Source organism: Cavia porcellus, unplaced genomic scaffold, assembly GCF_034190915.1.
Source record: "Cavia porcellus strain 051 isolate PalLab524CR breed Dunkin Hartley unplaced genomic scaffold, mCavPor4.1 scaffold_16, whole genome shotgun sequence".
Taxonomy (NCBI): Eukaryota; Metazoa; Chordata; class Mammalia; order Rodentia; family Caviidae; genus Cavia; species Cavia porcellus.
Window position 1 is genome coordinate 62,982,807 of NW_026947499.1, and position 13,350 is coordinate 62,996,156.

Below are 13,350 nucleotides of genomic sequence, written 5' to 3' on the forward strand. Positions count from 1 at the left end.
TACAAAGACCATGGAAGGCCAGCAAAGGTCCATCATCCCTGTAACAATGTGAATCATTTAATATAAGGAGTTAAGAAATCTTCATTTGCAATGGTTAAATAGATGGAAAAAATAGAGAAAAATAAAAGCTTATTCCCATTGTTGGAAAAGAACCTTTTCAATAATACTCTATAAATTGCATTTTATAGGAGTTAATTCTACAAGATTTCATTAATCTCATTATTTAATACTTAAACATTTCTCAAACAGTAATGAAACTGGTTTATAGTATAGTATTAAGTAACAGCATTTAGAAGATACAATTCCAAGTAGGTAAAGCCAAAATTATTTTCCTATGGAGACAGTGGGATAGAAAATGCTCTAAATTATGGACAACTAAATCTTTGAAGAGCTTTAAACGCAGATACTCTGAAATGTGCTGCCAGTAAAAATCAAGAAACCAAAAAGTACAATGTTCAGTTTTCTAAAGAATAAAGATAGCACCCAAAAAAAAGAAAAACTCATCCATTTACCTGGAGCTGCCATCACTGTGCCATGCTCTCTCCTCCTCTTCAGATGTCCCACCACTGACAGCAACTGCTTCGCCTTCCTAAAGGACAGGACATATTTTGTGAGATCTTACAACTGTAGGACATATTAATGACATCAGTCATGTAGGGATACTTAAAATATAATTTAAATTAATTGTAAAGTATGGCTTTAAGTTCTTAATTAAAAAGTGAGAAACGTATGCATATAAAAGCATAAATACTAATAGTACACTAATACTTCACAATCTCTCTCAGATTTTTTTTTGCCCTTATATTCAGGGGCTTTGCACTTTATATACATTACTATCCCATTTGGTTTCTATAAAACTTGATAAGGAAAAGTTTTTACCACAACAACAACAACAAAAACCTAAAATGGTTATGAAAGTTGTCTGAGGTATCCCAGCAACAGGGTTTAACATGAATCCAGGTCAATTCCGTGCAAAGCCTTGATAACTTTCCACTATGGTTCATTCAGATGCTTCTTTAACAGAAAAAGGAAATAAATTCCTTTTAAAACTTATAATACAGTTTGGGAGAAAAGTCTTCTCATTTTGATGTCTTAAAGAAGGATGTGAATTGTTTAACTATTCCAAAGAATTCTGAAAACTAAGCAAATATGAGAAGATCAGAATTCAATATACACAACACGTTAGCAAATTTAATCTTTACTCAAAACAACTGAAACCATAACGAATTATGACTGACTTCCTATTTTATGTTACCTTTTTAAAGGGAAGTAAACAGTCACTCCAATGTTCTAAATACAAAATACTAAAGTAAAAGATAACTGAATCAAAAAAGCCAACATATTTTCTAGTTAGTATGCTGTACTTAACATATTCTAATTTTATTCTCAATGTATTTCTATAGAAATGTATTAAACTACTCTAAAAACATATTAAAGCACAAGCTAAAAAATTTGTAGACAAAGAATTTCGTGAACTTTTCTTTAATAATGCTATCTTGGAAATATGTGTAAGTTCCTAATAAACAACATAATTAAATACTAAGTTTTCAGTAAGTATTGTACTTTAAACCTTTCAAAAATAAAGATTTTAGGGGCTAGGGATTTAGCTCAGCAGCATAAGCACCTGCCCTGCAAGCAGGCAGTTGTGAGTTTGATCTCTGGTACCGATAAAAATGAAAAAGACAAAAAAAAAAAAAAAAGATTTTGTAAGGAAAAAAGTAATTCCATGTATCTGTTCTGTATGCCAAGCCATTACTGGCAGAAAATGGAGTCGTGTACCTTAAAGTCCTATTTATTTCGGAGGCTGAAGCAGGATTTTGAAACCCTGTCTCAAAAAACATAAACACTGAACTGTCACCTGTGAGTCTCACTGTAATTAGTGTATTTGATCTTTTTCTCTCCCAAGCCCTGCAGATTAATCTCACAGCCTTCATGCTAAGTTATATTCCAAGCCTATTTTTTGAAAAAATATTCTGAGACAAGAGTTTCACTCAACTGATAAGACTAGGCTCAATACTTGTAATCCTCTTGCATCAGCTCCTAAAACACTGGGAGTATAGCTATGTGCCACTGTTAACAGCTTTAGTTTCTCTTTCACCAGAATGAACATATCATTCTAGGAGAGACTACATTTTATTTTTCTAGTTTAAAAAAAAAAAGATTTTTTTTGAGATAGTCCCTGTTACTTTGCAGAAGCTGATCTTGAATTCCTAAGCACAAATGGTATTTCCACCACAGCATCCTGATTGGTGAACTATGGAGAAGTGATAAGAAAAGAAAAAGAGAGGAAAGCAGATGATTTTAATGGCTGAATAGGAGTGATCTGTGACTGTAAACTGATTATCTTTAGTATTTTACTAGGGATTAGGGAAGTACAGAAATAATTATGTGTGAAGAATATTAAAGCATTACACTGAAAAATGCTACAAATTGTTAATAAGATAAAAATATAACCAAAATTTCAAATGCCTATTGACTCTAATAGGTATAGTATGCCAGGGAATCATGGAACCATTTTAAAAGCTTGACTTTAAAAAATAAAAAGAATCTGCACTTAATCTTTGCTCCTTCATTTAATAGTTAGATGGATATGTATTATTCTAAACATATTTGAACCCCAGAACCCTTATGTGTAAAATGAAAGCAATTAATTCATGTATGTTTTTATAGATTGATAATGAACGTATTTTGTCATGCCTAGAAAGATTCTTAATAAATGTAAACTATCAACATCATTGTAAGATAAAAATATCATGAGTCACATTTAGATCAAGAATGGAAGTTGTATTTTAAAAAATAAGACAAATGTAATGGGCTCAAATCTTACATCTGAAGAACTAGTGCCATTTTCTATCTCCTCCAAGGGTCTAGGAGTCTCTTCCAGTGCAGATCTTGTACGATAGCTGTGTTGATTTGCTTGTTGCTTTTTAGATTCCCCAAGATCCAGTAAATGTTCATGAGCATGATTCTGGAAAATATTAAATTTAAGCATAGCTAGCTTTTACTCTTTTATGCGAACAAGAAATCTATGATACAAGAAGAAGCTTTTACTCTTCTATATGAACAAGAAATCTGTGATACAAGAATGAGCTATAATTGGTAGAGGCAAAGTGGCAACTATTCTGCCACACCAAGTAGCTATCTTTCTTCTGTTGGAGATAAATCTGAGACATCTTCTGCAGCAGATAGGAACATAACCAATAATCATCAAAACAGTAATAAAAATCCAACAAGAGTCACAGGTAAATTTAACAACACAAGAATACACATCTGAAAAATTAAAACAACGGCAAAAGCAGGAAAGAGAGAATATATTCATAAAGTTTGGGGTCCTTTCATAGAAAAACCATGTAGTTTTAAAAAAAATAATTAGAGATGCTTAAATAAAAAATGACTATTAAATTTGGAGAAAAGACAGCAGGTTGGCCATATAAACTGAAATGTTTATTACTGAGCTAAAAGATGAAATGACCAACTTTATGATATAGGCAATTCTTTTTAAAGAAGCAAGAGGCATTATGGTAACCATTGTTGATAACCTTGTACTCTGTTTTTACATTGTATGCTATGTCTATCCTTGGTTTTGACTGACAGTTTTGCTTTGTCATATTGTATGCTATGTCTATCTTTGGTTTTGACTGACAGTTTTGCTTTGTCATATTTGGTTTTATTCTCTTCCAAAATAAAGTGTTAAGAACTATGGGAGTAATAAAACCCAAAATGTGTAAATATTATTGTAAAAAAGAGGAAAAGAAAGTGCTCTAAAGGATACAACTGCAAGTGTGTTTAGATGTGTTAAGATAGATGACCATATTAATGTTTTTGATTAGATCATTGAACACAATTGTTTGCAGTCTCACTGTTTGAATGTCCACTTTGTATGCTTTGATCCTGTGACTTGAGCAACTATCTCTAAGATGATAATGTGTAATCTATTAACTGGTGATTTCTTACTGTTTTTTTTTTTTTTTTTTTGTAGTTCTGTATTACTTGTACCGTTACACTGTTTTGTTTTGTTTTTAAAATTAAAAAAAAAAAAGATGAAATGACCCCAAATATTAAACAAAAACAAAAGTGAAAAAGAAACTAAGAGCTAAAAAGAAACCTACATTTGGAAAAATCATAGTTACAGTCACGAATACAAGCAAAAAAATAGGGCTAATGATTAGGATCAAAGAAACGGTAACGCTGTTTCTTTGCTTTCCACAGATTCATTTATCACACAATAAGAAAAATGAACACTACTTTTTAGGTTGATAGAAAACAACTTGAAGCCTGTAATTACATCCACAGTGCTAAAAGTGAAAGAAATGTTTACAAATAAGAACATGACTTGCTCCATAGATACTTTCTAAAAGAATTACCAAAGAGTTTCATAATTTGTATAATAATTAGTAAATGTGTAAAGTATAAAAACAGGAAACAATGTTCAACTATGTCATGAACTTTGGAAAAATAGGTATCTTGCAAAACACGCTGGAAAAATATTTATCTTCTCTCTTGCACTTAACATTCAACATTTCTACCAATTCAAATCGGTAGCATTAAAAATTACTATTTGCTGCACTTTATAAACCATTGACAATACTTTCATTAGATAAATTCCAAAACTAAGGAATATAAACATTTAAAGTGTTTATTCATGAAGAACAAAATCAGTTGTCAGCCAACATCTGTTCTCCCTTTCTACAAAAAAATAAAAATTGTGTTGAGTTTCATAGGACCACATTTTGGTCAATGGAAAATCTGGGACAATGTTTCTGAGCCACATCCAAGAGTCTTCTTCAGGAAAGTGTGTGTGTCCTTTGCACCTTCCTCTTTGATTCGCTATTCTTACATGAGAATGCTGCTCTTAAATAGATATGAGGCTGAGTTCAGTAGAATGGGAAAAGTGAGAAAGTTTTAGTTTTTAGGACTGAAGATATACTAGCCCTAAACTACCTACCAAAGTCTTTACATGGGAAACAAATCTATTTGTTTAAGCCAAGTGAGATCTGAAATCCTATCATTTTGTTGTTGTTGTTTCAATCATTGAATAGGAACTTAGAAGAATAATATGGTTTCCCTCAACTTCAGTCTCTTCAGACTCTGAAGTATCAAGGGGAAAAGAAAAACATGGATGGACAGGTATTTGTGGCTCCCTGACAATTGGAAAAGTCAATACATCTCTCTCTGACTAGGGTATTTAGTTCTGTCAGATTAAGATGGCATAAAAACCAATAGGGTAAAACTAATAGGGTATTCTACATTATTAATCGAGAAAACAAGAACCATTATGTACAGGTGCGCTCTGACTTGATTAGCTATAACAGTGCAAAACAGCAAAAAAAAAAAAAAAAAGAAAAAAACATTAAAGTGTAAAACAAAGCACAAAACTAAAGAACGCTCATTTAAATGAATTATACTTTACTGTGTTTAATGAATATATAAGAATTAGCATTTGGGGAAGATATGCTATATGATGGAAGCCAGGAAATGAACTAAAATTTTTAAATTATAACAAAACCTAAGGGAATAATCAAGAGTTACACTGAACTTTATTTCATTAATTATCCCATTTAAAGTAAAAACATTTTCAATTCAAAAGCAAGGGTCTTAAAAGGGCCATTATGCTTTAACATGACAATATTAAATATCACAGTAATTAACATTTACCTTTGAGACATTAAGTACTTTATTCTCTTTTGCAACCGTTAAATGTTTTCTTTTCTCTTCCGACCTGTAAGTCTTTACTTCTTCTTCTCCTTTTGCAGTTCTCCATTCTTCTTGCCTACTAAAAGATTAAAAGCCATACATTTTAATCTAATTTTTGTAGCTGATCTCTGCTCTACCCAACAGAAACATCAAGTTTCAAAGAAAGAATGTTTTTCCTTGTGGTTTCTTTCCAGATGTAAGCATGTCATTCAGGTATCTGTGTTTAAATTCTTAGATCTTGAACTCAGACTATCAAGCATTAATTGACCACAGCACTGACAAGATAAAATTTTTGAACTCCTCCTCCTAAAAATATTCTGTGAAAAACTTTTATACGCGAGGCATGGTGGCACACGCTTATAACCCCAACATGCAGGAGGCTGAAGCAAAGGGATTGTTCTAAGTTTGAGCACAATCTGGGCAACACAGTTAATTCAAAGCAAGCCTGAACTACATAGTGAGATCCCACCTCAAAAAACAAATGAATAAACAAGATATGCTTATCATGAAATAAAAGTCATTGCACAAATTTATACCTTAGGTTTGTATTCAAAGTTAAATCAAAACATATATTCTAAATATTGCCTAATTAAACAGCATAATCTACTCAAACATCTGATTTTAAAATGTTTAAAAGAGCCAGGCGTGGTGGTACTTGCTTATAATTCTAGCACGCAGGAGGATTGTTGTGAGTTTGAGACCAGCCTGGGTTACAAACTTAGCTCAAGGCCAGCCTGCTAAGACTCTGTCTCAAAAATACCAAACAGAAGTTTAAAAGCCAAATGTGGCAGGTTATGCCTGTAATCTCAAAACTCAGTGGACTGAGGGAAGACAATTACCAGCCCTCTACGAGTAACTTAGTAAGACCCCATCTCAAAATAAAAAAGGGCTGGGAGTGTAATTCAGTGAAGAGCGCCCTTGGTTTCAATCCCCAGTACAACCAAAAAAAGGTTAACTACAAAATTACTACTAATAATTGGGATCATATGGACCTCACTGTTGAGTATTTCATGATTATACAATGAAAAGAAACTAAAGATAATGTTCGCTTCATAGTGTGGACTACAGAAATTGACTTCCAACAAATCACTTAATTCATGTATGTATATTTTTAAATATTAAAGGTAATATCTATATATGTCAGTAATTCACTTATTCTCAGTAATATAGTGGGAATGCTTAGTAAAACTTATTAAAAGACCTAAATAATGACAACTTTATGAAATGTCTTTTAAGAAACATATAGGACAAACTAAGATTTAATTTTCTACTTAATATCATCTCTTATTTGGTTGATTCAAATTTATGATTTTTCCCCATTCATCTTAATATATCCTATCTCATCACATGAATCATTCCAGAAAAAGATGTATTTACAAACTTAATTTGTCAGCAGAGCCATGAACAATTTAAAGTATTAATTTTTCAAATAAAAATCAAATATGGACCAGAAAATGGGTTTTGAAGACTCATTCAAAACAGACCTAAGCAACTATAGCATATATAGGTAATTCTTTTACCTGGCCACACCAGCTGACAGTTCAGGTACTACCACCCTTCGACTCCAAGCTACAAGATCACGCTCTGTGGCGATTTCACTTCTTGGTGCATTACTATGCATTTGCCGTACACCTTCTATTTGTCCACTACGCCTTAGTCCTACATTTGGTGGTGAATGAACCTCTGAGGTAGAACTTACAGAACCTAAGGGGAAAAAAATTAGTATGACAAATTTTATTTAGACACTTTTTATTAGTTGTTAATAGGAAAAAGAATCACTACAAGGAAGGGTAAGAGGAAGAAAAGCAAAGGAAGTATTTTTTAATTTCTAATGTTTACTAATGAGAATATGGAAGAATATTACATATTTTAAAATTTAGGTCACTATTCAGAACACAATCATTTTGGCATACTAACATTTCATCACTCCTCTACTGTTGGAAGGTTATTCAAACTTTTAAATATTTCACTTAAAAAACCAATTTCTACTTACCTCTACTTAAATGACTGGTATTACCAAGTGTAACTTCACCAGACCGTCTCAGGTCTTGCTCTTGCTGTAGTCTCTGAATCATGCTGTCCAGTGGACTAATTTCCTGGTTTGCTTGTTGACTTAAAACTTGGTTCAACCCTGTGTAATACCATACAAAATGTTAAAATTATTTAACATTTTGTTCATAAAGTTATTTAACATTTTGTTCATCAGGAGTCTTACTCATGAAGCCATAATTAAATATAAAATTTGCTTGGATAAAAATGAATACATACATACATACTATAAATAATGGAAGAAAACCCTATCAATCACCATTAGTTCATTAAAAATAATAAGCATGATTAAAGTATTATGACTGAGATATTCATAAATCCTTATGGTTAGTTGGTTAGGTATGCGTATATTATTTCTACTTAACAAATGAAAACCAAAATAACTGTACAAAAGGATACATTTGGAAATGTCAAAGTTACAATTTTTCACCTAGATCACTATTTCTTTAAAAAGAGAAATGTTACTATTTTCTAAGAAAAAAATCTTTACTAGTTCACTTATGTCAACAAATTCTTGACTACTATGTGCTAAGAACTATGCCAAGTACTAGGAATGCAATGGCAAATAAAAAGGTATCAAGATCATTGCCCCAGAGGGAGCACACATCCTGACAGGGCAAGTAAACAATAAACATGTCAATAAAAGCAGATTATGAAAGATGTTAAAACAAGGGCAGTGGTGAGAAAGGGAGAAAGAAGAAAAATGGGAAATACTGATGGTGCTTCTGAAGTCTGAGAAACCCACCTTGGAAAGGGTCTGATTTGAAACTTGATTAGCTATGTGAAACGCCAGAAAAAGGACACTCCAGAGAAATGGCAAGATGTTAAAAGGCTGACACACGGGAAGAACTTGGTATATTTTAATACACCCACCTTTTACTACATCATCTCACCCATCAAAATCATAGAGGCCCACTTGACTATTGTGCCCTCTTAACAGGAAGATACAGTACTTTTATGTTTTCAAACATCTAACCCAGTATTTCCACTGTAAGCATAACCATGAGAAATTCTGATTTTTGAGGTAACAACTAAAATGACACCTCTCTATTTCCTATGAAATCTTACCAAACAAGAACTACCTGCTATCCTCTTACAGTTCCTCACCAATCTATACATTTATCAGTATCCAGCCCAACATATAAAACAAAGCCCAAAAGTTATCCAAGAGCATGGATTACCTCATTTATCTTAGTAGTATCTAAACCTGGTACAATCCAAAAAATTAAGAAATATAAACTATATAAAGATCATGAACAGCATTGTCAAGAGACTAGAAAAAGGAGTAAATACTGGGTGTGCAGGTATGTAAAAGAAGACCTGAAGGCCAGGGATATATAGCTCAGGGGCACAGCACCTGCCTGGCAAGCATGAGGCCCTCAGTTCAATTCCCATTTATACTCCCCTACCCCAAGACCTAATTAGGTCAAAATTTCAAAGGGGCTTAGTCTAGGACAAGAAGACACAAAGAATATTCTAGAAAGAAGCAGTGGTAGGGAAAGTATAAGAGAAAGAAAATTACATTTATTAAGTATATAATGGCATCTCATTTTTTGAAACAAAACCTTGAAGAGAGAAAATAACCTCTCCCACATCAGAGAAGTTACAAAGTCATGTAAACAGACTGCAGTAAAGTCTTGCTTTTACATGCTTCCCTAATCTGCTACTGGGAAAACATTGTTTCACTACCGATGTTTAATCTGATATAACCCAAGTTTACAATTGAAGAAGTAAATTTAAAGTGTATTGTCCAGTTTCAATGTAATGAAAATGCATTCAAATCATTTACTGTAATATACAAAATCTAGGGGCTGGGGATTTAGCTCAGCGGTATAAGCACCTGCCTTGCAAGTAGGCAGTCATGAGTTTGATCCCTGGTACCGGTAAAAACGAAAAGACCAAAAAAAAAAAAATCAAAAAAAATATATACAGTATCTACTTTTAGTTAAGTTTATGGGATTTCTCAATAAGAATTTATTATAAATCTATAAATGCAAACAAATGTAGCTTGTAATGATTTTTTCAAAAACCATTTTCCCTTGTTTCTGTTTATGTATTAATTTCTTTTGTGCTTGACATGTCTAAAATGACAGAAAAGGTTTTTACTCTGAATTCTGTTCATTAGACCAATAAAAAAAACTTTGTGATTCACTATGAAGGCATAAGTTCTTCTGCAGTCCAACACTAGTAAATGACATCTGTGTCATTTTTGAGATCATGACCACTTTATACTCTTAATAAGAAGTGTGTTGTATGGAAGAACAATAAATTTAAAGCCATAGATAGGGTTAGACTGTGACACAACTCTGATTAAATTTTTTTCAACTTTTAGGATTAAATAGGATAGATACAAAGATTGGATATCACTATGAAATCTCCTTATAAACTGTTAAACAATAAGCAGTGGTAATGATAATAATTACATAATAACCCTTTCCTTATTTCACTGTGCCTGAAATCCCAGCTTGGACACCTATTTTACGATCTGAGTATAATCTGATTTGTTCCAATTATGCTTCAAGGAATAAAGGAATTACTCCTAATCTCAGTCTTCTCTATCTCCTCTGACATCTCCAATACTGGTTGTTCATAAGTTAAGTTCATGCAATGTTCATGTGCTAAGACACATTAATTTCACATACTCTGAATATTTAAGTCTGCACTATTCTCTACAAGTGGCAGCAGGGGCAGGTCCTTTAATGGTTTCCCTTTCTCTCCATTCTAAGCGGACATATATAATTTCATATTCAATCTTTTTAAGCAAAGATGGGTCTACTATACTGCAGTAAGAGTGATTTTATTGTGTTGCTTATGAATGCTTAATTCATAGTTTGCTCATGCAAAATCTGGAAATTCTGTTAATAACATTAGAACCTAAAGCCTAAAATACTTCAGTAAACATTTTTCTAGATAAAATGTACAATTCAGAAAGACAAAACTGGTTTGATCTTTTGGGGAGAGGAAGGGCAGGCACTTGAGACAGGGTCTTGCTATGTGGTTCAGACTGGCCTTTAAACTTACTGTGCAACCCAGGCTGGCCTCAAACTGGCAGAAATCCTCCTACCTCTACAGCATCCTAAGTGCTGGGATTACAGGCATGTTCCATCACCTCTGACTGGTTTAATCTTTATAAAGCTTATCTATTATTTTTATTAAACAAATCAAGACTGTATTTGACAAATAAGGCAAAGAAGAGACTACAGGCCTCATCTTCACTTTGATTCTCATTCAATTTCTCAACTAATTTTTGACTTTCATACATTACCAAACAGTGTAACACTTTTTAGCTGTGTTCACATAAAATGTTAATAAAAGTTGATCATTCCTTAAAATAGTCCTTAATGTAAGTAATTTCTTTCATATATTTTCCTTTTAATAACATCACAATTTTAACTAAGTATTTTGCCATAACCCCTTATTAATCTATGTAACACAATCCATAAGAAAGTACAGACCAAGCCGGGCGTGGGGGCTCAAGCCTGTAACCCCAGCACTCACGAGGCTGAGGCAGGAGGATTGTTGCAAGTTCAAGACCAGCCTGGGCTACAAAGTGAGCTCAAGGCCAGCCTGAATTCCATAGAAAGACCCTGTCTCAAAAAGACAAAAAGAAAGAAAGAAAGAAAGTAAGTAAGTAAGTTAAGTACAGACCATGTCTGTTTAATTTTCTACCCATAGTTTATAGCAGATCAGGTACAGATACTATTCTCAATAAATGTTGTTCACTAATAGATAAACTGACATACCACATGAGGCTGGCTCTTTTAGTGTGGTCGAAGGCTATAAACAAACATAAACAAGAATTACTGCTTTAAATCTCTAACCTTATTAATTCTTAAGCACTATTCTAGGGGTAAGTCTAAAGAAATACTTTTTCTCGAACAACCGAAAACAAACCTTTACAAAATTAGAGATTTTTAAGGATTCCAGTAAGAAAGTAAACTCTGGTTGTCTATGAAAATGAGTACCTACCTGAGGAAGTTACTCCCATCTGAGGGATGAGTTGCTCTTCCCTACAGTTTTCACGCCCAGGAACTAATCTCTGGTATCTGGATGGATGAGGGTTACCATCAACATCAACCAAAAAGGGGGGAGGCATAAGATGAGGTGCCTGCTGGGTCTGTTCATCTAATACAAAATTGTTGGCATCACGGATAAGGGGCCGATAATCACTATGAAAGAACATCTGATCTGCTATCTGTAAGAAAGATTAATAGAAGAAAAAATAAAACTTTATCATAAAAATCTACATTTCTAATCAAAACATTTTAATGGAATTATGATATTAAGCAACAACTTTAAAAAAAAGTATTCTGGGGCTTCTCAGTGGTGATGTAGCTCAGTGGTACAATACTCGCTTGATCAGTATCCATGAAGACCTAGATTCAACCCCTAGGACTACAAAACAAAAACAAAAAATTCTCTATTTTCTACATTGAATTTTTAGATCAAACAAGCTACTGCTTTCAATTTTCTCGGGCATACAGAACATATATACATATATGTATATATATGCAACCATTAAAAATAAGCTATTCCATTTTAGATGAAAGGGTAAAAACAAATCTAGGCACAAATCAAAGGAATTTTTACTTTCACTAAGCTACACACATCTTTAAGCCTTAGGCATATACTAAGTATACTCTGTAATCTAAGTATACTCTGTAATTTTTATTGGCAATTAAACTCAGGGTCTTGTGCAAGTTAAAACACTTACTCTACCACTGAACTATAACGCTAGTGCCATAGCTGATGTAGCTGATGTAACAAAAAACATGAGAAATGTTCAAGAACTCAAATTTAGGCTGTTTTAAAGGGTTAAGTTATTCCTTCTGATTTCTAATAATTGTTATCTAGTTACAGAAAAGTTAATCTGCTATATTTACCCTCCTTTTCTAAGCTATGCCTCCAGATCATTTAAAATATCATTCTTGAAACTTTGATTTAAAAAATGTTGATTCTCACCCACTCCTTGGAAATCTAACACTGAAATATGCATCAACTTACAATTAGTAACAATGACATGATGTGAATTTATCATACTCTACCTTGTCGTATTTGCTACTGGACCCAAAGCCAAAAATTAAAAGATGTCCATGAGAGTCTGTGCATGCAAAATGCTGGCCATCAGGAGAGCATTTGCAGTCAAATACTGCACCATGTCCTTGGCCTTCAATCTGAAATATATTTAACCAATAATGAGAATATTGCCATTAAAATATTAAGAACTGGTTACTACTGTTACTAAAATTTTATAATAAAAGATGTATAACCCAATGAAGTGAAAGATTAGGTATAACAAGTACAGTACAATAATAAAATCTGCAGATATTCAAGGAAAGTGCCAGATTAACAGCTTTGAAAAACAAAGAACTCTATCCACAGACCAGACACAATTCAGGAAATAAAAACAACAACAATCCCCCCCACCCATAGAATTCAGCTTCACATTTTTAACCCAGATTTAAAATGTAATTGAGCCATACAGTCCATCTATTTTCATTCATTCCTGTCCTTTTGGCAAAGGCTGATAACAAGAAACAACTGTAGCAATTTTTTGATAACTCTTTGAAGTAGTAGCCAGAAATCACTGCTTATAAGACACTAAAC

At 33.0% G+C, this 13,350-nt stretch overlaps 1 protein-coding gene across 1 annotated transcript in view; it reads right to left on the reverse strand.

The window, feature by feature from the left end:
• Positions 1 to 13,350, reverse strand: part of Phip (pleckstrin homology domain interacting protein) — a 107,772-nt gene that overhangs the window by 34,721 nt on the left and 59,701 nt on the right. The window contains exons 16-22 of the mRNA XM_063226930.1: positions 12,789 to 12,917; positions 11,713 to 11,938; positions 7,688 to 7,825; positions 7,215 to 7,398; positions 5,656 to 5,773; positions 2,828 to 2,968; positions 513 to 589 (exon numbers count right to left, since the gene is read on the reverse strand). Coding sequence (XP_063083000.1) covers positions 513 to 589; positions 2,828 to 2,968; positions 5,656 to 5,773; positions 7,215 to 7,398; positions 7,688 to 7,825; positions 11,713 to 11,938; positions 12,789 to 12,917 — 1,013 coding nt within the window. The remainder of the gene's footprint in view (positions 1 to 512; positions 590 to 2,827; positions 2,969 to 5,655; positions 5,774 to 7,214; positions 7,399 to 7,687; positions 7,826 to 11,712; positions 11,939 to 12,788; positions 12,918 to 13,350) is intronic.